This window comes from Salarias fasciatus, chromosome 1 (assembly GCF_902148845.1).
Source record: "Salarias fasciatus chromosome 1, fSalaFa1.1, whole genome shotgun sequence".
NCBI lineage: Eukaryota > Metazoa > Chordata > Actinopteri > Blenniiformes > Blenniidae > Salarias > Salarias fasciatus.
In genome coordinates this window covers 29,493,547-29,518,836 of record NC_043745.1, presented here as the reverse complement: position 1 = coordinate 29,518,836, position 25,290 = coordinate 29,493,547, and the positions used below count along the sequence as shown (strand labels likewise).

General features: G+C 40.7%; 1 protein-coding gene across 4 annotated transcripts in view; it reads right to left on the bottom strand.

The window, feature by feature from the left end:
- nhsb (Nance-Horan syndrome b (congenital cataracts and dental anomalies)) overlaps positions 1–25,290 on the bottom strand; it is a 49,413-nt gene that overhangs the window by 13,998 nt on the left and 10,125 nt on the right. Inside the window, exon 1 of one of the 4 annotated variants that reach the window (XM_030099378.1) lies at positions 2,327–2,521. The exons of the other annotated variants lie outside the window; for them this stretch is intronic. Coding sequence (XP_029955238.1) covers positions 2,327–2,375 — 49 coding nt within the window. The 5' untranslated portion in view covers positions 2,376–2,521. Of the gene's footprint in view, positions 1–2,326; positions 2,522–25,290 lie in introns of those variants that run through there. 4 annotated transcript variants of the gene reach the window in all.

The window sequence follows — 25,290 nt, the reverse complement described above, 5'->3', positions numbered from 1 at the left end:
CTTCATCAGCAGGAAATGCAAACAGCACCAGAAATGACACCCACAGAGAAGAGGTCAGTAAAAAAAATGACAAACATTAAAAAAAATCATGATGTTATGCAAGTGCGTAATGCTACGAAGGTCCAAAGTACTCAAAGAAATACGATTCACGGGTTACAGAGAGTGTCGTTCCTTTCACATTTCCAAAGCTTTCACCCTGACTGTCTCTAATACTTATTATCTCGTTACCTTTGGCAACTTCTTTTGCCTTTTATTGCATAATTTGAAGGTATCGGTTATTTTCCACAAGTTTAACATCAGCAGCATCAAATAAAATAATCAAAACAGTTTGAATAGCGTGTCACTACACAGCCTTCCGCCATGTCTGACTGTACATGTCCGCTTATGCCAAGATCACAACATAATGTACAGACAACTACAACCGTGACTCACTTCAAGTACCGGTAACTATCTGTATTTCTGTATATTCTCAGACCTTTCTGAGTGAGTGGCTGCTGTTGGCTCCATGTGAGGCTTGCAGGAGGATGTTTTTTTTTCCCTCTCAATTCAAGCTGAGAATCTTCCTCCTTCCTTTCTGCAGGTGCTCGATTAATGCAGGAGAGCTGCTGCAGATTTAAGAATTCAAAGAGAGCTTTGAGATGCCAAAGAAGGGGTTCTTTGTAAAAGTGCTTTTCAGGCGACTCCACTCGTTTATTTCTTGAAAATAGAGGGGTAAATGGATTGATAGACTAATCAGTAAACAAAAAAGCTTTCTGTGGACAGTTTACCTCACAACAGCCTTTTAAGGACACTTAAATCTGCTTAATTGATCGTGAATATGCACGAGTGTAGAAAATGTACTCATAAAGTCCTAAGTTGCTGTCTGTGCATCAAATTACGCTGTTCAGTCAGTGTTCAGCCTGGATGTTTAAGGCTTTGGAAAACCTTTAAAGGACTAAATAAATACAAATTCATAGGCGACATTGAACAGGTGCGCCCAGCTGGGAATCAAACCTTCAGCATTTTCTTTTTACATGGGGAGCAGCTGCTCTCACATGTCCTGTACCTTGACAACTTGGATATCAATTCATTATGTAAGTTTTTTTTCCTTCATAGCAACTATTTCAGTGTTCCAGTCGTTTTACACATCATTTCAGAGTCGTCATTTACTTCCTAAGGGCTTTTTCTAAACTTGGCTGTTTTGTTACAATATAAAGAAAAAAGAGGAGACAAGTAAAAAAAAACAAAAAAACTAGAAACAAGATCACATTCAGCCACACTCATCCTTGACATGTGCAATGAAGACACCAACTTTTCAGCAACATGATTAAATGTTCCTCTTGGTCTTCCTCCTTTTTCTCTCTCTAAGTCCAGATGTGAGTGAGTGTAAGTCATTAGTAGAGAATGTATTAGGGTGTATCTGGGTCAGTCGGCACACTCCCTATGGCAGTAGCTGCAGAATCTTGTCATAGTAGACAGCTGTTATATAAGAAACACTTGCTGGCCAGTTCTGCAGAATGAAAACTGTGCACAGTTTTCACGCAGTGCACCACTTCATCTCTTTTTCAGTGGTAACAATGCATTATTTCTAAAAATATCACAAGTGTTTACTAGTCACAGTTACACATTTGAGAGAAACATCACTTTAACAGTCGTTTGACACAAATCTCATTTAAACTCGCTGTTCATCATAATACAGAAGATTAAAAAGCATATTAGCATATAGCATAAATATAATAGGTTATTCTTCTGTTTCCAAAATCAACATCTAACTAGCCTCAGTTATTTCACAGTAACTGTCATTTAATAAATGAATGCATCTCCTGAAAACTCCTGATCACATCATATACAGAACAATCAAAAACAAAAGGTAATTTGTCAGAAAACATGGAAAGTCATTTAAAAAAGTTTCAAACACAAATATTTTATTTGAGAAGTCCGAGAAGACCTGAAATTAGTTCATCATTTGTGAGATGTTTTGGCCATGGCTGTACACCATGATGGCATGCAAACCTGCCAACGTCGACGACAGGAACATTCACTTTATTCTGAAATTTGGGATTTGATTAAGCATGTTTAATCATGTGTAATTCAAGTCAAGCTGAAAACGTTTACTTGCCGAAAAAAAATCATTGTTTTACATTGACATCACTGTAAATGATAATGAGCCTATTTTAATTATCCAAACTGCGACTTATGAGAGATGTCTGACATAACAAAATACATTCAAACAGTTCGTGAAAGATTGGTTAATAGAGAGACAGAGATGCTACAGTCACCTCACTATTCTAATGTATAAACAGTGAATCAAAGCCTTTGAACTCCACACCGATGTTGCTGACCGTACCTTTGGATCGGGCAGCGACGCAGCCTAAACCAAGACAAGCCAAAGCCATGTCCAGCAGCTGTCTGCTCTCTGTCTCGCTTCTCTTCTCTTCTGTCTTCCTCTAGCACTCCCGCTTTGCCCCCGCAGACTCCCGCTCATGAGTTACGCCACCTCATTTGCTCCTGCAGACCGCTTCAGAATCATTCCTGTGCAAGTCCAGCATCCGGACTAACAACATCTGCAGACACAGACCCTCCACTCCCCCTCCTCCTCCTCCTCCTCACCCACCCACCTGCTGTCCTCCCCCCTGCTCTCTCCTCCCTTCAGCCGACCCGGCACGTCACCAAAACGGAAACGTCTCTCGCTGTTGACCACAGAGAATGTGGACGCTTCACTTTGGCCCAGCTCTAGAGTCACATCGCTCCCGTAGGAGCGGCGCACGTCCGCCCCGCCACAGGCTCTTCTGTCTGTCTGTTCCCGATACTATTCACCCCTGTCTGCCTGTGTCAAATGGTAGGATCCTGCCGGAGCGTGGCCTGTCCCTGACAGTAATCTCTTTATGATGCAGTAATATGTGGGGGGGGGGGGGGGGGGGGGGGCTCAGCCGCAAAGTATTAATGTATTAATCCACCACATGCTGGGAATATGCATCACGTGCTCAATCCTTCTATTGCTGCCATCAAAGGGCGATGATCTATGAGTGGGTTTGCGTTGGTTATCATATTATATATTGTTGGTTGATTATTGTTAAATATTGTCGGTTAATTATAACAATGAGGTTAATTAAGTTGAGTTAATCCATCATTCAGAAAGATGAATGCAAATGAATCCACCTTTCATTCAGTGTCCTCAAGGAAACTTGGTATTAGCGCTTCCTACTGACTGAGGAGTCAACATCCCCATGTGGTTACAAAATAAACAGCATGAAGCACACGCACACACACACAGTCAGACAGAGAGAGTGTACGAGCACCCTGCCCGGTAATCTGCTGTAATCTGGAGCTCTGGCAGTTCTCTGACTTGGGGTAGAGCCGGTGGAGCTGGCAGTCTGCTCCAGGAGCTTTCAGCCTCCCCATCATTCCCGGGAATGACACAAACACGGACGATTTCGGAGCGCACACATTCATCTCCGCCACGTGTCTGCGCACGCCTCACTGCAGCGGTCAGCGGCACAATGAGGGGGAAAAAAACAAGGCTGTGAATATTAGATGTACAGACTTTACTTGCGGCTCGCCTCAGTTATTTACAGCAGATTTCCTAAACAGGACTGCTGGGACTTCTTTAATAGCACGCCGTCCCTGGGGCTGTTTGTCAGCAGTGGTATTGAGTGATCTATGAGGCATCAGTGCCAGATCACAGACCTTTCAACCGCATATTAACTGCTTGGTAACCTGAGCTTCTTGGATAGGACCCTAATGGCTTGTCCAGACTGAGGAGATTAGGCCAAATCACTTTATCAGTGTCGTCTTTTAAGTCACTTAAACCACACTTTGCAGACTTGTTTATTGTGTGGGGATCTTGCTCATTTTACATTTTGTCATTGATCTGATGCCTCATGACAGCAGAATTCGATATTTATATGTTTGTTCTGACTAAATGAATAAATCATTGTTCTTCCATTCCTTTTCCTCACCCGACTCTTCACAGCTGCACACCTGCACTATTGTTCAGCCTTCCTCCTCCTCCTCCTCCTCCTCAATCCCTCTTGTCTGGCCCCCCGCCCTGCACAACATTCATGCCACAATAACTGTTTGCATGTCTCTATTATGCTGTGAGACCCATCTGAAACGGCGAACAGAGGCCAGTCCCTTCAGCTGACGGCACCAGCAGTGGTCTTATTTATAGCAGCCGCCGCGTCACGGCGGGTCCAACGGGACAGGGAAACTATCAACAGCGTAACAGCAGGTTAAATGTTCAAGGGATTATTTCCTGGCTCTGCATTTGCCTTTTATTCAATTTTAAGAGATTGCACTGAAAGGGCTCCTGCGCTGCCCCTTAGTGGCACAACATGAACACTACATGGATTATGAGTGAAGCCAAAGCCACATGAATGAAAAGCACCTTCGTTTGTGAGTGCTGCCATATTTAGTCATAGTTTCTGATAATAAGTGAGAAGTAAATACCCCATTGATGATATAAACAAACTGTGTGCAACTCAACTGGAAATATTTTAATAAAACAAATTGGCCAAGCTTTTTTTTTTTTAAATAAACAATACAACTTAATAAACCAAATAAGTCATTTCCCTCTGATAAACAGCACAGGTTCTGAAAATATGGCAAGAAACTGTGACGCTGAGGTAAAAACTATATTTGAGAAATGTCTTGTGATTGTGAAAAAGACTCTTCCTGAAAGAATATGGTACAGCCTGGTGTAGTTATCATGCATATGAATTAATGTGCCAGCACCTCTTAAACACACAATGCACCATTTTTTTTAATCTTGTCTTTAAATTGTTATTTCTGCCTAAACTCATCGATTTCAAAAGCAGCAAAAAGTTCATTTCCAGAACATAAACTTTTTTGAGCAGTTGCTGATAAATTATTTGTTTCAAAACATTTTTTCTCACAACAAAAAAAAGCTAAATAAAACCGTGAATTTCAAAAGTATTCACAAAGCAAATTCCAGAAATATTTTCTGTCGACACAATTACTGAGATGAGCAGCAGCAGCAGGATATCAATGTTTAATCGTCTCATGTAGTTGTAAGGCCTCAGCCCTTCACTCAACATTTTTGGAGGCTTCTTTATTTCCCCAATCCTTATAAATATTACAGCATTGTTCCTAAAGAGGCACAGATCAGGAAATATGACATTCAGACAACAACCACATGGAAAACAGTTTGAATTTGATTTGTTTGAAAAGCTGTGTTTTTTGTGTCTTAGTTTGGACACAAAAAAATATGATATGAGAAACTCGACTAATCACCTGAGGTCTTTAAGTTGTATATATGTGGCTGCCTCGCTTTCATCTGCTTGTATAACTGTTCATCAAAAATGGCTTTATGACACATTGGCTAGAATGGAGTTGCTGTTTTTTTACATCAGAATTTGTTGTTGGTGGTCCAGATGACCCTTTGACCTGCATGTTTCTAGGGATCTAATTTTATTTGTTTACCTTTGGCCTAATAGAGAAGGGAGATAACTAAAACATAAAGGGCAGTAATCGCCGGGAATCTCCTCAAATCTGTCAGTGTATACCACTGTCAGTGTCTACTCTGAAAAAAAAAAAAAGTTTTTGGAATCTGTATGAATAATTTTGCACCTATTTTATACAAAATCTATGAGAGAGGTATAGCTAATCTCATAAACATTTCTAAGTAAGAAATAATCAGGTACACATAAAGATTCATTAAAAATGTTTTAATATATGCCCTATACTATATCTTAAAACAAATTTTAGTGAAAAAAGTTGATCTTATGAAATTAATAACATTTAGTTGCTATAAGTTCTATTTTTAGGACTCGTAAACTGAAATTATACTTTTCACAATTGAAATAAAAAAAGGTTTATTATTTAGAAATTTTAAATATATGGGCTTTTGGATGAAATAATGAATTTCTCCATTGTTTTTCTTTCTTTTTTTAAAGATGATTCTGTATGCATAGCTACTCTATGGGGGAAATAGAGAGTTTTCCTTCCTCCTGCAGTAAAATTGTCTTAAACACAGATGCAGTATTGTGGCGATCAAACAGCATCGTAGTTATCCAGTGAGTTTTAAAGCGCCATTCGATATTGAGCAACCAGTAGCAATCACATGAATGGAAAACTGTCACCAGAAAGTTTTAAAGCCCAATTTCTAAAAAAGCACATAGATATAGTGGCCCTTTCAGTGACATTGTAGATGTTTTTGCAGCATAGACAGACATATTTTTCTTAAAAGTCAATGAATACTGGAATTAAAGAGGATTTAAAGTCATTATGTAATCAGAAATTGATGACTTAACAAAGTTTTACTGCATGGCTGTTCCGCATTTAACTAAATGACCATATAACCAGGAGTTTATTAGCTCACCTTTGAATGTCATAACTTTGCAGTTCTTACTTTCACTTCATATAACCACAGTCCAACAGTCCAACTGCAGGTGTTCTGCACTAGTCTTCTCAGAAAACCTCAACGCTACTGTTATACAGAGCAGTCAAACATACCCCGACCGTGTGTGTGTGTGTGTGTGTGTGTGTGTGTGTGTGTATGCTTCAGCCATGTTGGTGGAATGGCACAAGACAAGCCATCGCCCATGTTATTTTTAACCGCGTGTCTCCATGGAAACCGGCACATATGCTGGGAGGGGGTGATCTCCCGCTGTGCGAGTGTTGACGAAGACTCCTACCCATGGTCATAGTGTGAATGGGCGTGCGTTTGTTTGCATGGGTGTGCGTGATCGTCTTTGTGAGTCCACTGATTGATTGATTTTCAGTCAACTTTATCTGTTAACCTCCTTCAAAAAAAAAAAAAAAAGTATTGTTTTAAAACGAGTGTGTTACTTTTCTCAGCATTGTATCACATTTGAGTGTGTGGGAGAGAGTGTGAGACGCAGTGACATGTATGGAGGGAGCGCCGCGGATAGGGAGAGGGAGGGGTAAAGGGCTTCTGAGGCAACTGAGGAAACACCGACATGCTGTACCTGACGACAGGAGGGGGGCGGTGGTGGTGGGGGAGGGGGGGGGGGGGGGTCTGCTGCGGCTATGATAACCTCAAATAACCCAAGCTGTGCAATGAGTTCAGTGAATAAATAGATATCACCTGTCTTGACGTCCATATGCCAGTGAACTGCATCTCACTAATAGATAAACCGTGTCTGACTGGAAAACACTTCGTTCAAACCATAATGTCAGAACTTAAAGGAATTCACAGTGGAACCCTTCAATCATGAATAAAGAAAGAATAAATCTGTCCGTTTTTTTTTTTTTGGTCTTCAGTGCTTGACATAATCAATGATCAATACTGGTTTCCTATTACCGATAATCAGCAGATCATTGAGTGTACAGTGACTAAGACGTTCCTCTGTTCTGTGGATTGTGGAGGAGGCTTAAGTTGGGTGAGGACATTCTTCTGTAGCGTTAGAAGCCATCCAGTTATCAACGGAGTGAACGTAGTTGTTTCTATGGAAACAACTTAAAGATTAAAGCTGTGAAGAGCTGTGCCAGAGTGATTCCCATAATGCCTTGTGCCTGGGGATCTCAGGGAAAGAGAGCGAGGAGAGAGACAGACGGAGTGGGACACAGAGTGTGTGTGTGTGTGTGTGCGTGTGCGTGTGCGTGCGCATGTGCTTGTGTGTGTGTGTGTGTGTGTGTGTGCGCGCGCGTGCATATTTTTTTACAGAGTCTTGGTCGTGTGAGCTGTCAGTCTGAAGTGGAGATTTGTAGCGTGGCACCTTTAGAGTTTAAAGACACACACACACACACACACACACACACACACACACACACACACACACACTGGTACACTTGCAGGAAGGTATCTTTCTGGCGTAGGAGGGCATCGACTTACATTTATTCTCTGGAATTTTACCCTCAGCCATAATCTAATCTTAAACACTTGGCCTGACATAAACCATAAACTAACTGTCTTTCTTTTTTGACCATCCTCTATATCGCCTCATCCGACGCCACTATGAGGTATTTTTGTTGTGACTGGAAAAAATGGGGGAAGACTGAAACATTTCGAGCATTTATTTATATGTTGGTTTGTGGTAAATAGACATCCGGTTAAACAATGAGGAAAAATATCTGCTTTTATGGAACATTCTAAAATATGAGATTCTGCGTTTGTTTTAAAACAAAAATTAAACTTAAGATTTGAGATGATTTTAAGAATTTATACAGCATTTCTTGCCCAATGCACCTCTAAGGTTGACCAGTTATTTGCTATCTTGGGCGACATGCTGCTGGACAGGAAGTGAGCAAAAAGCTTTTCAGTGAAATCAGCTGCCAAATGTTCCATTGAGACCAACTGGTGCCAAATCAGCCAAATTTCTATATTAAGCTGAACAATAAATTCAGTTTTACTCTAAGGCAACACAAATTCAAGATTAACTACAGAAGATGACAATATTTTTTAGGTTAATCAGTGCTTTTTTTTTTCACGGTGGATTATACAACACATGATGGCGTGAAAAGAATTATTTGGCAAAAGAGTAACAAAGTGGCGTTAATGCTTTTTTTCCACATTTTCTGTATAATACCGATGGCTTTTTGTTGTCTGCTGCTATTAACTTAGAGATAAGGACCTCACTGAGCTTTTCTGTTGTTCTGTGTAGATTCTGTTGATTCCTACTCGGGATTCTCTAGCTAGAAGATATCAATCAGTGCAGCTAACATTTTCATGATTCTTTTTATCTTTTTTTTTTTTTTTAAATTTTCTATCAATAAATGTTCCAACTGTGTTCACAACACAAACAACTGAGTATTTAAGAATTTAAAGCCATTCTTATGACTCTGATCACAGACCCAACATTACTTTGAGAAAAATACTGAAATAAAATAATACAATTTTCACAGCGACCATCAGAGCATCACTAGAATCCATTAGATTGAATTCCTGGAAAGAAATAGTCTGTGCAAAAAAAAATTGAATATCATTTGCTAAAAAATATCAAATCTACTACCTAAATTGTCATGTTTTATCTTGTAATTTACTCTGTTAAACAGTTTGTTCCTCAGTAGAAGGATACATGAACTTACTCTTAACTATCACAACAAAGTGCATGGCCCCAACCCTGACCCTCACTGTCAACTGAAGACGCCTGAAGCTGCATTTCAGACATGGTGAACACACAGCAGCGGGGTCCAACAGTTTGAATCCCTCGGGAGTTTAGTCAGAACCTCAAAAAAGTAGTCCCTTCGTGGGTTTCAATTCAAATTCAATTGAATTGAGAGCAAAACAAAGGTGCACCCCCCCCCCCCCCCCCCCTCCCCCCCACCACCACCACCACCAGCACCACCACCAGCACCACACACACACTTACACACACTCGCACCTTGAATAGCATCACTGTCTGCATTTGGAGTGTTTTCTTAACTCTCGGTCTGCTTTCATTTAAACATCTATTTGCATCTTTTCCTCTTTTGGATTTAATGTATGTACCTCCTCCCTATGTCCTCTCTCTCTCTCTCTCTCTCTCTCTCTCTCTCTCTCTCTCTCTCTCTCTCTCTCTCCCTCTCTCTTCCCCTCGCTCTCTCCCCTCCCCCTCCCTCTGGGTGATGCCAGTGCTGTTGTCAGGCTGGAGCTGAAAGCAGCCAATCGTGTGGCTCTGTGCTGAGGAGCTCTGGGGTGATGTTAGGCAGTTTCATGCTCATACGATGAGCTTTGCCAAATGTAGGTCATGCTTCTCCTCTCCCTCTCTCCCTCTTCCTCTCTCTCTCCCTCTCTCTCTCTCTCTCTCTTTCTCCCACTTTTAAACACACTCACACGTAAACCTCTTCACCCCTTCACAGATGCACACATACACAGAAAATAGATAAGGAAACATGTATTTTTGCCACACAAGTGCGCACACATAGCACCAACCACACAAAAGTGTACTTACACACACACGCACACACGAACACATGAACACACACTCTTTTTCACAAGGTGGGGTGACACTCTGCTCGGTGGTAACACTCGCTGCTGTTTGGTAACAACCTGGTAGATCAGTTCCCCGCCGGATGGACGGCTCCTGAGATGCTGGGATTCTTCCTCCTCTGCAGCCAATATTTCCACTCATGATAAAATATTGATTACAGAGTTAAATCACACCATGAAATAAAAAAAAAAACCCAACAACAACAAAAATCTGCCCCTGCCTTCTCCTGAACTCTGGTTGAACCTCCTTGGTCTGCGCTGCAGTATAGCACAAGCAGAATTTTGATTTGAGCAGCAACAAAAGGGAGAGAGAAGATTATACTATATATAGATGGTAAATTGGGCGTCTATCCTGACCAGCTTGAGTAGGATTGGAAAATCACACGACAAATGTATGGTTTGTTGAAGCCATGGGAAGCTGTCCTGAGGTTGTGAGCTGAAGTTTTCTCAGGCTCTCTTTTTATTTGGGTCGACATTAACAAACATAAATAAAAAGTCATTGAATCACATCTGAATGAATTATGAAATATACCTAAAACTGCTTTTCATGACAATGTCAACCCTCACATTTCAGAACATGCCATCAAATCGATACTCTGAGAGCCACGTGGCAGTCAGAGAGTATATTAGTGATGTTATGGGTTCTCTGGTTTCCTCCTACAGTCTAAACACTCTTTTTTTTTTTTTTTTTTTTACCCACAGGTGTGAATGTGCGGTTGTCTGTCTCTCTGCATTTCTAATGTAATGGACTGACAAGTTGTCCAGGCTGTATCCTGCCTCTGCCCAGAGTCAGCTGGAGTTGGACAAAGCACTTTAAATGATGGATGGATGGATGGAGAGACTCCCTTTAATAGTCTAGAAAAACCCTGGTGGTGTCATGGTGGTCCAGGTGGTCGTGAACTTTTTTAGTCCCACAAGGTGCCAATGGGTGCCAATACTTCAGAATACTTCAGAGTTTTCATTGTTTCAGTTTCAGTTTCCACTGATAACACACTGATAACAACTTCGTCTGAAAATCGTAGTGCGATCTTAACGTCATACCTCAAGCTGAGAGAAAGCCCAATACTTTTAAATTCAATCATTCAATCCCAGGGTGTCCAGCGATATTTTTTGATTACTCAAATAAAGGCTTGAGACTTAAGATTCATCGGAAAGTTCTGCTTTCAAAATTCTGAGTGAGTAATGATATGCAGCTTTATTTTCAAAATTATTCTGCTGGTGATTATTACATTTGATAATATTAAAGAAATTAAATCAACCTATTTTGACCATTTTGATAATACATGCTTCATTATTAAGTCAAGTGATCCTTTCATTTGGGCTGCGTTCCTTTTAACGGGTCATAATGATTCAAAAACCGAACAAACAGAAAAAAAAATCCACACAGAAATTTACCTTAAGGATTCTATATGTCTCCGCTTGTTGTTTGATTTGTTCTTTCAGTAGAGGGGTATTTGGATGATCTGGAATATGATGAAGAGCTTCACTTTTAACAAAGAAGAGACAGTTTGAAAAGAATAGTAGATGTTTGTTTTAAAAAATATATAATATAAATATATAGAAAATAGAAAGAAGAACTTTGACTTTGGCAAATAAAAAAACAGTGATCTGAAAGGGTACAGTATTTCAGTGTTTTAAAATCAAACTTTTCAAAAGCTATTTTAAAACCTATATCTGAAAAAAAAATGTCACTACTTTCACACAAAATGTTATCACACCTTTTTTTTTTTTGCAGTGATGGACGCAGTTATTTTTACTATCACACTGTTATGTTTACCTAGAGAACCCGACCTCCCTAAATACTTTGTTGCAGGATATGAATTAGCATTATATCAGGAGGTGCTGACAAACACGCTGCCTCCCCAACACACACATCTACATACACACACACACACACACACACACACACACACACACACACACACACACACACACACACACACACACACACACTCACACACCGACACACAAAGCTCCTCAGAGAGGGAATCATTTCTACTTCCCTGGGTTGCCACTGCTAGGTTGACCTATTTTTGTCCAGACCTTTCCCTCTCTGTCTCTCTCTCTCTCTCTCTCTCTCTCTCTCTCTCTCTCTCTCTCTCTCTCTCTCTCTCTCTCTCTCTCTGGTTCACTCGCTTCAGCCCCATAATTCACCCTGCTTAATAATTCACTACAGCTTCATAAGCCGCTCCTCTCCTAGACAACAGACTCAGAGAAACAACAGCAGGTTTTTAGAGATGCATTTTGCAAAGACACATAAATAGAACACTGTGCACGTATAATCTCAAATGTACTGTATCTGCGGTAGCTGGATATATACATGACGTACGGCATACAAAAGAAAGGGGACACGGACCTAACTAATGTGTAGAAGTAGAAGTTGGTCGGCAATTTATTGTCACCACATGGAATAAATCACTTTATAGAGAACAGCACAAAAAGATACAAGCAGCAGAAGAAGAGGAGATAATTGTGGCTGCGGTGGTTGTGGAGTGTTGTTGTAAAAGCGCAGATTATTTGCAAGTCTATGCACAGAGTCGCTCTGCCTAATGCGATTGGCTGGCAGGATTGGGAAAGAACCAATAAGGGCACCGGGAGTAAGAGAGCAGGCACAGAGAGTACTCTCGCTGATGCTGGGCACACCCTGTAGCCCTCTGTGTGTGTGTGTGTGTGTGTGTGTGTCTGTGTGTGTGTGTGTGTGTGTGTGTGTGTGTGTGTGTGTTCCACAGCCGTCTATAAAATTAATGCCTATGCTTTGTGATTATTTATATATTATGCGCACATGTTCGAGAGGCAAGATATTTTCTTTCAACTCAAAATTCCAGCCTCCATTATTTTACATCTACCCTGCCCCTTTTTTAAAATCTCCTCCCAGGAGCCTCTGCAGAACAAAGACAACAAGTCTAATATATTCTGTACCCATATTGTCATTGCATTATAAATAACACTTGAACCTCTGCGATTTTTTTTGGGTTTTGTTTTGTTGTTTTTTTTTGTTTTTTTTTTGTTTTTGCATAAGCCTGCATACCTGTGTGAATCTTTAAAACTGATGCAGTTATTTCTGAATTTTCACCTTGGTCTATTTTAAGACTTTTAGCTCGAAGGGAATGAGGTTAGCCTGAAAGAAACATATAGCACAACATGATTTCTGCTCTTTAGCTGAAGGGTGGATATAAGAAGCAGCTAGCTTAGCTCGGCAAAAAGACAGGAAACAGTGGGGAAACAGCTTCTTAGGCTTTTCCAAAAGGTTAGTTATTACTCCCCCTGAGAATCCCCCTAATCAGTTGGTTGAATGTTTTTGGCTGATTTTTCGTTTGTAACCATACACATGTATGTAACACACTCTCTGCAGGGAGCACTTATGTTACATGTTGTTATGACTTGTTTTTTTTTTTTTTATTGTATTTGTCCAAAATATTAAAGTATTTATGTTATTAATTATTCTATTCACTTGAATGTGGGGAGTGCCTCACCCATGTATCATGTTTTTTCTTTAAGTTGAAAGGCTGTTTTTGAAGCAATGCTCTCACTTTTTAGGGTTTTTCAAACCCTGCTCAGGCCTGGAGGAAAAGGCACATGGAGCTGAATTAAAAACAGAAGAAATCAGTTGCTGTTTTGTGCTGAGACTACTAATCATTTGGTCACTCGGTGTCATTATGCCTACAAAAGTAAACCGAAATCCACCACCGTGAAGTTTAAATGATTGAATTGAGCAAACTTGACTTTGAAACCTGCATCTACTGCAGTTCTACTTCAACTCATTTCACACAAACAGAAAAGAAAGCTGCATTTAAAAAAAAAAACCCAAACTAAAGTTGCACTGCAATCACAGATTAATCACAACAGGTGATTCACATGCTCCACGCCAACTCTGTAAAGTTTGTACTGATGAAGCAGTGAGAGCCTAAACACTGCTCCAACACACGGAAGTCAAGCCCTCTACAGTAAGAGATTAACTCTTCAAGTTCAATGAGTAACTGTGGGAAATAATTTACGTTACAGTTTAAATTACACAATGGTCTGAGATAAAGATGTTTGGCTTGATACTGCTTAATAAGGGTTCAGACACAGTGTGAATTAGGAATCCAAGCAGTGAAAAAACATGAAAGCCATGTTTGGAATCTGTGTTTAAGGCTCAGAATGTGTGGCTACGTCACGCCAGCAGTTTATTTGGGTCTAATGTCTGTACTGTCTAAAGAGCGTCCAAAAAAAACATTGGGTCAAAAACAGACCTGCAGATCACATGATGAAAAAGGAAGGGCGAAATAAATCTGTCTACAGGTAATTCAGGCTCTGAATTACCTGAAACATGTATTTATAAACCTTTCAGCCTTCTGAATGAGCCGCGCTATTTTGTGTTTGCTGCTAGTTTTATTCCAAGTTAAACTAAGTTAAGCTCTTCCATGTCACACACATGCAGCGGCGCTTTCCCTTTTACATTTTCATCAGCAAAACTCTTCCTCCACATTAACATGAAAACAGTATTTCCTCTGTGTAATGTATAACAGCCTCCTCGCATTACCTCCATGTCATATTTGCCACAGTGGGAGCACAGAGGGAGCAGGGGTGTCGTCTGCATGAGTGTGTGTGTGATGCTGTCGTCTGATCGATGTGACAGTGAGAGTGAGTCTCCTCGAAGAACCCCAGCCTTATTGCTCTTCTCTTACGCGCAGCCCCCCCCCCCCCCCCCCCCACATACTCTGTGGCCTGTTGTCACACACACACACACACACACACACACACACACACATATACACACTCACACACACACACACACACACACACACACACACACACACACACACACAAACAACACTATGGCCAGTTTCCTTTTCCCTTTCCTTCTTCATTTCTTCTTCAAATATATCAACAAATAATTTAGAATTTATATATATATATATATATATATATATATATATATATATATATATATATTATATATATATACACCCATATTACAGGGAATTTGATCTGTTTTTACTTTACATGATATCAGAGGAAGCAAATATGAATGTGGTTTGAAAGGGACTCTGGATGTGAGAACAGTTTTTTTCTACAGTTTTCTCCATTGTATGGGCAGAATTTTTTACACTCATTAGAAACTTCTGACATTATAGCTGCAACAGATCACATGGCTTATGTGTCAGAGTGCCTGAACCGCAGTAACATTTTCACCTGCTGACTCACCATCAGTCTGGACCGTGAGCTCTACAGTCCAACACGTGTTTCCCTCTTGAATCTGAGCCAAACGGTGACTTTTTTTTAACCATATTTTGACTTTCGTTTACTTAAATTATTTCTGGTGTGAACAGTGCAAACTGCCAGTTTTATAAATGTTTGTCCTCATATAAGGAAGTGAGAAAACTTTGTGGTTTATCTCCAGAACTTCCGGGTTGTCCAGCTCAGGCCTTTGAAGTTTCACCGTTTTCTAAAAGCAATGGCAAACCTGCTGTTAAAAAAAAACACCTTAAAGCACAGGGAAATAACTTATTTTGCATTTGTTAAATCTCAGCCCTTTTTATTTATAAAAAATGTTGACATTCTGTATGTCTTCTGCAAATTGGTCAAAATCCATATTATTGGTACAAACGTATGGAAGCTGATGGGATGCACTGAGGACAGATACACAAAATGAGATACACTCAGCATTCAGCATGTTTGAATTCATGATTAAGGAATATAAGATGTTTCTCAGAAATGTTACACAAACTTGGTGGAGTTTATGCTCATAGATTAATGTTCAAAGCACCAAGTGATATACTATATCCTAAGATGTTTGTTTTGTTCATTATTGCATCTGAAGTAGAAATATTATTGTATTATTTTGCTGAGCCGTATCCTTGACTTGTTCTCCACACATTTTCTTTGGCCACACCATTTCCAGCTGACGGTTCTTCAAACTAGGTGTAATTTACGTAAAACCCTCAATAGAAATCTCTTGCTTGAGTATGAGGGTGTTACATAGTCTATTTACAGGAGTGTGCCGTTTAAGATCTAAGTAAATCAGACCGTTGGCTTGTTTTCAGATCTGATAATGTGAATTAGAGAGTTCAAAATGGGTGGAGATCCAAATGCAGGTTGATACATTACAAATCGTTTGGTCTGTTTTCATCCTCACTTGAAGGCCAGTTGACGGAGCTTCCTGTTTCAAAAACTGTGAAGCGCGGCTCTGTCAACATGTGGAGCTTTTTTCCAGAGAGACTGCTCCAATCAGACATTTAAGAATCACACTATGCACTTAATTCTTCTCTTGAGATGTTGCACATTTTGGAATTTGTGGACAAAATATCACTGAAGTTTTGAAGCTTGATTGGGTTCCTGTTTGGCTGAAGCAGCTGGTATTTTCTTTAACCATGCACGGCCGTGTTTAACATGTTCATCCTCTGACTCCACCTCTGTGTGAAAGGGGGAAAACGCAACTTTTCTGAAACTCTGCAACTGCTCATGTGTCCCACAGTCATAGTAAATAGTTTGACGTTTGTCTTCAGAGTGGTGTGACTCCCAGCGGAGAGTCACCTGGAATAGAAGCCAAACTTCGATGTTTGTCCAGATGAATGTCCAGTGATAACGTTTTCAGTTTGTTCTTCTCTGCATGCACGTGTGTGTGTGGTTTCACTGCAAAAACAACCAACAGCACCGACATGAAAACTACATGGTTTTCAGCGTTTCTGCCATTTCTGTGTAAACGGGCCTCGTTTTCAAAATGTTTCTGTGTAAATGAAAAGTTTTTCTGAAACAAAATTGCAAAAACACTGTTTTCAGTTCTACTATTGTGTAAAAAGGACCTCAGTCGGGTTGGTGTGAAAACACTTTTAGGCTGAATCCCATTTCACCCCTTAGCCCTTCCCCTTGGCCCTTCCCCTCGTTTTGCGCATTCATGTGGAGGGGTAGGAGTGTCCCAATTGTCATTATGACGGAGGGGTAGGGGGAAGAAGGAGGGCTATTCACCCCTCCAAAAGGAGATTTTCGAGAGGCACACTCCAAACGGAGTTGGCCGATGGCGAGGGACGCCTGTTCTGTCAGCGTAGACCATGACTGGCGGGCGGGGTTAATTCACTTCCGCATTGGTGGGGGCGCTCGTTTCCACACCCGCGCATTCCAGGCGCATTCCAAACACAACAGACAATTATTTTCAATAAACTGGTTTCTTTAACACTGCCCGCCTGGAATGTGCGGGTGGGAAACGAGCGCCACCGCCAATGCGGAAGTGAACTGACCCCGCCCTTCAGTGACGGTCCAGGCGACCAAACCAAGCGCCCCTCGCCACCTCCGCCACTGGATGACAGATTTCTCAGAAAGCCTTCCAAGATCGGCAAGATGGCGACGTCCGCAACGAAAGAAGTTCATAAATGTCAGTATTTTGTCAATTAATAAAGTTTTAAAATGTAAGAAAAACATTCTTCTTCGGCAAACAATTGTCGCATCTGCTACGTCATTGGCAGCGGCGACTACTGATGACGTAGCAGAATTGTCGGAGAGGTGTCCCAATTCGGAGGGGTTTACTTTCTGCCCTACCCCTTAGCACTCCGTTTCATAGGGGTCAGGCTAAGGGGTAGGGCTAGAAAGAGAAATGGGATTAGGCCTTATTCTATGTTGCAGTTAAAGCATATAGATGGAATTCGGTGTTTAATTGGATGGGATTTCCTCATTACTGTTAAAGTATTTAAAACAAACTAAAAATGTGTATTATTAAACCCTCACCCTAAATACTATCAATGAGGCAAGATGTCTTCATACAGTAGGTAACATGATGAGTATCAACGGGCCAAAGTCTTTCCTGACTTAAGTTCAAACCATATGATTTGATCATCCTTTAAACTTTGTGTTGTCGTTTTCAATAATAGAGAAGTCAATGGCAACGAGTTTGTATTTTAACTTGTATCAACACTAGCCGTAGTTTTTAAATGGTGAGATTGTTGTGTTGCATTACAGTCATTGACCACCTGTAAAAATTCTCCCCATTGAGCACAAACTTGCTCAAGTAAGTCTGAGCAGCCAATGTGTACAGCTACAAAGAGTTACAGCGAGAAGCATACACATACAGCTTTGAATGTGAATTGATAGTTTTCCACATCGTTAAGAGGGTTTTGATGCTTCAGTTTTGATTGATGACTTGCTGTTAACATATGGTGCAAAAGTGACGTTTTCCTTTTTTCTGTGCAAGCATTACTTATCGAATAATTAGCGAGGATTGATTAAAAATATGTTATCTACCACTAGTACTTCATAAAATGCAGACCTGCATGTGTTTTTTTACATTTTCAGATAATATTTCCATGCATCAGGTAATCATTGATTTCTTCGTTATAGTTACTGAACTTGTGACGTTGCAGTTCATAAAATCACCATAGTCAGGTGATTTTATGACCCTCGACGGCAACCTGTCATGCAACGTTAAAAGGTTCTGAACTCAATCCTGTTCTCATCCTGCTTCTTCAACTAAAGGACACTACATAACAAGATCAGTGTCAGTCGTATCCAATCTATCTGTTTACTGCGGAGTTAAGCGAGGTATTTAATGTCTAAATCTGTTTAAAGGCTTGGAAACCTCGGCCATGCTTACACATCAGCTTTAAGAACAGATAGTCGTGAACTTCAAAGTGGCCCTGTCTCTTTGAAAATGTATTTATGTACAGCTTAGCTGTTTCCCCAGCTGCATCATGAGGCAGCATTCAGGGACAAGGTTTTTTTTTTTGGGGGGTTGTTTTTGAATGAATGAAATGAAATGAGCTGCAGATGCTGAGAGGAGGCTGGGTTGGATGCAAGCGCAAAACACTTAACATGTAAAACATTGCTTTGCATTCATAAGCATTAAATCAAAAACCACGTTCACTTCCAAACTTTCACCGAGTGCTTTGAGTGGATAAACACTTAATACCACTGTACTGATGAGAAGTGTGTATTCTACTACAAAAATTTACCCTTTTTGCTGGAACAATTTAGACTTTTTGTGTGTTCGGTTTTACAAATATTCAAATCCTTGGTCTTTCCTGGTACTCTGTGAGATCCAGTGAAGGTTGCTGTTCTTCAGACTGTTTCATCTGTGGCAGTTCAGTTGTAGGAGATATTTATTCTGTCGGGGTACTGCAAAACAAAAAAACGGACAAAAAAAAGGGCAGCACAGAGGATCACACACGTTTGTGTTCATGAATATGGACTATGAGGCAAGTGTACCAAACCATGCAAAGTACTGAGAGTACTTTATACTGATAGATTTATTTACAAATTAAATTATGCTTTATGTTGTGTTTGCAGCTAATATGTTTGAAAAGATGTTCAAATGCAGTCAACGTCTTGTCGAGAAGCCGCTGTTACTGTGTTTTCCTCTGAGGGCTCCCCACAATTTTTATTAGTGGACCTTATCATCAGATACTTTGTAAGTTGTTCTCTTTGAGTCTTTCAATCTTTGATGAAAGATCTCTTCTTATTTTTCTCACTGTCTTGACTTTGTTACAGGTCATTTTTCATATTGCATCATTTGATTTTCGTTGTCATATTCAGATTTATTTGATATTAGACTCCGAAACACTTCATGTCTTAAACCCACCGGCAGATCCAGCTGTCAGGACTCCGTTCTGTTCCTGGTGAAGTTTGTGGTTCTTATCTCTCTTGCCTCTTTCAGCTTTTGCACTTCCTGTTTTATTTTAAATCTCCCGTCTCGTCTCTGCTTCAGTCCACTTTTCTTCCTGTCTGCCTGGCCTCAGTGTGTGATTACCTGACTCCTTAATGTGATTCACCTGTGTGTCTCCCCCTCCACAGTGTATATAAGCTCACTTCCCTCATTCCCCACGTTTGAAGACCTATACTTGGTTTGTTTGAAGCCTGGCTTTTGAAACCAAACCATTTGAACTTGTACTCCTTGATTGTTTATTTGGGCTCTGCCAGTGATTTGTGGCGCCTCCTCCATGGTGTCATGTGTTGTTTCATTATGTGCATATTGTGTCTTGTCCATTCATCCAGTTCCTCCAAACAAACAGAAACTCATGCCACACCCTCATTTAAATACTCCTGTTTACATGTGTTGTCAATCACGGTCTTATTCTTGATTGATTACCAGCAAAATGCATGCAAATGGAAAGTACAGTGTATTTGCATTTTTTGCATTTCTGCCTACGTTTATGTTGTAGATAAATTAAGATAATTTTGATTTGCTTCATTCTTTACTTTGAATTAAAGGTGATTTATACAAGTGAACCAGTTGAATGCTTGAGGTGAGAAACATGTAGTTTATACTTGACCACAAGTTTTAAGCGTTTTTCTACCTCTGGCTAAGAAAAAGGATGAAGACATTAATCAAGACATCACCCGTTGCAGTGAGAAGGTTTTGTGAGGACATCCTCTTTGATGGCACATATATACACTAAAGGGGATATTCTGAGTTACTTTTTGGTGCGCTTGATTCGACTTCTGTTGGTCCCTTCAGGTCTTAATGTGCAGATGGTGCACATCGACTCGACTCACTTTTCAGAAACACGCACATAAAATTCAGTCAGAACTTTTGAAACTAAAACATGAGTAAGTTTCAGGGGGACTAAATAATAAATTCCTCATACTGAACAGGGGCCCCTTTTTTACATCATCTAGAAAATTAATAATCCTTCTTAAATTCATCAACTCCTCTTTATTTGCTTCTGTAATGGATAAAGCCTGGTAGTAATAAATCAGCCAGTTAATTTCTTTTACCTGGACTCACCTCATCATGAAATGCGAAGGCGATCCTGACGGCCTATAGACTGGACTGTAATGTGGTATAAATAATGAGCAAACTGTTCAGCTGCAGTTATAAATATTAATCTGAAGTAACAGAGGAAAAATGAAACAAAACAAAAAAAAAACCTTTCGGCCATTGTGAGTGAACTTCACCGGGAACTGTTGCATGATGGGACAAGCCGTGCGCATGAGTGATAACACTGGGGTTGTGTAGCAAGCGTCATCTCATTAGGAGCGACCTGTTTAAAGACATAGGCTGACTGTACTGTAATGAGCAGTTAAAAGTGGGGAATATGTATAATGTATTATCCCCCTTTTATCCTGAGGATGAGAGGAGGATCCGTTTCTGTGGGACTTCCAGCTGTTGGCCATGGATTTGTGCATCTGTGTGCGATATGAACGTGTGTTTGTATATGCATGTAGACGTTGAAGCCTATTTGTGTTAAATCTTTCATACATCTGTATTTAGAGAAGAAATGATCAGGCCTGTTCTCGTAATCTCACTTTGTATTATGGGAGACTAATGAGGACTACACCGTGAAAACGGCAAATAAAATGAACAGGATATCCCCCCGCCGAGACATTGCACCTACTTTTTGTGAAATTTTCTCAAATCTTCCTCCATGGATCCGTAGTGTTGCACAGTACAGGCAAACCGAAATGCCAGAGCTACATCAACATGCATAAGCTGTTTATCATATGTGATAATGAGTGATGTGATTGTGTGAGATCAGTGCTATCAGGGCTGTGGCCGCGCTGCAGCGATAAACATCAGATGGTGTAAATGCGCTGCACAAAGGTTCAGCTGGGGCGGTTTCATCCTCAGGATCACTGCTTCTGATCCACTGCAAACCATATGGCTCTGCTTCACTTTAACACGCATGGATTAAATGCCTGTTTTGGATGTCCACTCACACTAAATTTGTCAGTTATGTCCTACTGCAGCTCAGTATTTTATTAGAGATGGAGATTTGATGGAAAAGGCTCAACACGTCCTTCTGTTTTCAACCTTAAAATCAACAAGTTTTTTTTTTTGTCAGTCTTGTCAATGCTAGTGAATATTTTGAAGCACTTAATGCTTCTTTGACTTTTTTTTCAAGTATGCATGCAGTTTTCTGTTTTTTTATACAGAAAAAAAACCATGCAGTAAAATCCATTACTGGGTTTATTTGTGTGAATTTGGCCTCTGACATATTAATCTATTTCATACTGATTTAGACAAACTCAAAACGCAACTTTATGTTTGAACTGAAAACTGTGACAATCAAAAAGGAACATCATCCCAAATGGAAGGCAGATGACAGCCTTCTCAGGATCTTACAACTTTAAAGCAGAACTGTGCAACTTTTTTACCTCAAATGTTATTCAGAATCCCTGTGGGGGTAAACAAAGACTTATCACGGTGATTCGCCGTTCCCTCCACTCCCCACGGCGTCTGTGTCCTGAAAGCAGTACTTGCACCTTTCCGAGGATCCGACCCGACTACATCTCGCGAGAACAAACCTGCTTTACAGCCCTCATCCGGGAGTACAAGTATAAAAGCGCGTAAAACAAACGTGAAACCCTCGCTAGCGTTAGCAACGACACCCTTAGGTGCTCACGGATGGCAGAAACAAAAAGGCAGAAAAAACCTTTGTCTGACGAGCGGAAAAAAAGGAAACGGGAGTGGGACGCTCTCTGCTCGCGGGGGTGGGGGGGGGGGGGGTGCAGAGAACGTTTACAACAGTGAGCTTTCACAGGAGACCAGTAGGGGGAGCGCGAGAGCAAAAACTGCTTGGTACTCCTTTGAGAGTGATCATTTTGTATTTATTACCACTTGATTTTTTTTCAATATGTCATCAGTTGAATTTTGGGGAAGATGAGAGGCTTGATCACGAGTTTAAAGGAGGGGTATCATGCAAAATCCACTTTTTCGAGCTTTGTGTAATGCTATAGTGTCATTTCCCCATTAAAAAGACGCATGGAGTTGTTTCCTGAACCATTCACGCATATTTGAGCAATCCCTGAATCTCCCCCTGGCAGCCATGTTGAGCGCTGAAACGCTCGGTGCTGCACAGCTCCGCCCATAATGCACAGCTCCACCTCAGCTCTGACGTAGTCTGCACAGCTCCTCCTGCACAGCTCACGCTGCGGGGGAAATACACCGCAAATAGCCGAGACGGATGCTTTGAGGGGGGCGTGTCGCTAAGCTGAGGAGATTCTTAAAAAGACAGGGACTTATTTCCAGTCGTTTGAGGCAGCCTGATGCAGAGGTAAATTTGATTTAAGGTGTTTTTGACACATGCAGCGTTCACCATCCAACTCTGGGCAAAGCTTTTGCTTGAGTGTGCTGTAGATTGATACTAAAGGGCTAAAAAACACGTAATACCCCCACTTTAAAAGGTAAAAAAAAAATCCCATCAAGCTGAAGTTGTCACAGAAAAGCTGTGACTAGTGAACAAATTTCCATCTGTTGGATACTAAGTGATGAAACACTGATAAAAGAAGAAATAATGATTGTTCCTTCAATATGTTAGGCTATTAATCTGCTATCACATTTCATCTGTAGGGACTTGGCCTCAGTGGAGTAATCTGCTGGGTTAGGCTCTCACACACACACACACACACACACACACACACACACACACACACACACACACACACACACACACACACACACACACACAGTAGTGCCACGGAGTCCCCAGTAAGCCACACAATTGGTTAATTGTAATTTCTTGCTACTGTAATTATTCGACTGTGTGGTGATAATTACTAGATCATAGAATGGGAACAGAATCTGTCAGGATACTGTAATTATTTTTCATGTATTGTATCTGGAGTATTATTACTGTATTGCGCTGAACAAACAACTCCTTTCTCTCATCTAGTCTTCATTCTTCTCATTTTTTCTTTTTTTGTTATATTTAATACTGCATATATCTGATTTTTTTTTTTAAACTCTAGTAGAAACTGCTATGTTATTTTTAATCTTGTATATTGCATGATTCTAGTCTATTCTTTAAATTGCATCAAAACGTTGCAAATTAAAACTCACTTGTGCATTTTCTGCTAATTTGCAATGCTGCTAATGCGTGCTAACAGTTTTGATAAACACTTTAAAGGTGCTAGAATATGTTTGGAGCTGTGTTGCTGTAGAATACTTTGTACAATAATTATTTTTCTTCCCTTCTCTCCGCTCTGTTGTAACAGCTGTGGTTGCCTGCAGCGCTTTGCTAACGCATCTCAGGCCTGTCATCCAGCGGTGCATTAGCACACTCATTTAGCAGGACACACTACATACAACATGCATGCAAACCTTGCACACTCGCACCGTTGTGCTCACAGTGTCGCTGCACACCGTCCGCTTTATGTAGTGGTGCGATAAATTGGGATTCCTCATATCATGGTGGCGCAAAACAAAGAAACAGTGAGAATAGGTTGCAGCCGCATGAAGTGCATGTGTACTTATGTAGATATGTACAAGTGCTTGAGTTTGTTGGGGCTGCAGAGAGAGGGGGGAAAAAAAAAGGTGGGCTTTGGTAAGCTCTCTGATACAATCAATAGTGACAGATATATGGCTAATTAGTGCAGCCTTGCCTCGGCTGTCCTCACCTCTCACCAACTCGCTGTGAAATTGGATTAATTTACCTCACCTTAATGCACCGCGTCGACTGTGGGATTCATACAGCAGCAAGTTTCCACCACGAGCGCAGACGTGCCGCAAGTTTTGCAAAGAAACATGTTCGAAATGTTGAATGTTTAATGTCTGTTTGCATGTTGCGTAAAATTGCCGCTCGCTCTCCGTTTCACATACATGCCTGCACAGGACGGCGAGCGCGCCGGTTTCTTCAAGGAAGGAGTCGCTCGTAGTCCAATTAGGCTGACTGGTCTTTAAGGCGTGCTAAGGTTCTTACAAAGACAATCTGTTTCTGAGGAACTCCTTAAGAGCAGCTCAGTCCTTAAAACAAGCAGCAGACAACCTCTCCTAAGCTTTTTTTCTGGCTCCATCTGTTTCCATCTTGCGCCGACAGTTTACCAAGTTCACCGACGAGCTCTTATGTGGAAAATCACCCCAGCCTTGTGTTCTTTGACCCTAAATCCCCAGCTGATACTCATAATCTCTGGTGTCCATATTCTAAACCCAGCTCAAGCACACCGTTACAGCATTATTGATATAATTGACTTCCCATTCTATTTTTGTCATCTGCTGATGCTAGCCCTGGATAACTGACGACTGCAGGGTAGTCCTAACACCCCACCTAACAAGGTCAGGAAAACATGTCTAACCTGGCACAGAAAGAAAAGAAAAAGGAAATCATGGCACAAGGAGGCACAAGCAGTGGTTAAAAATAACTTGCCTAATAGCAATCAGCTTTAGTTCATTGTGTTTTTCTTTTCAGCCTTCTCTTATTGATAACAAGCTTCTTCACATATTCCAGTCTTCTCCAAGTCTCGCCTCAGTTTCTCTTTTATCTCTATGTTGTAACATGACTTCTCTGCCAACAGCACCCCCACGAAGTACAACAACAGCCGTCTGCGAGAGCCTCGGCATGGGATTTTCTTGTGATGCTGCGAGGAAATCACTGAGGGAGTGAGAGGCAGAGAGAAAAAGAAACACAACAAAACAATGAAAATTTAACCCTACGTATCAGTCTGACTCTCCAAAATCACACATGAGGCGCTCGGACATTTCAAGTCTACTCAAAAAGTTAGAATTACCAAATCTG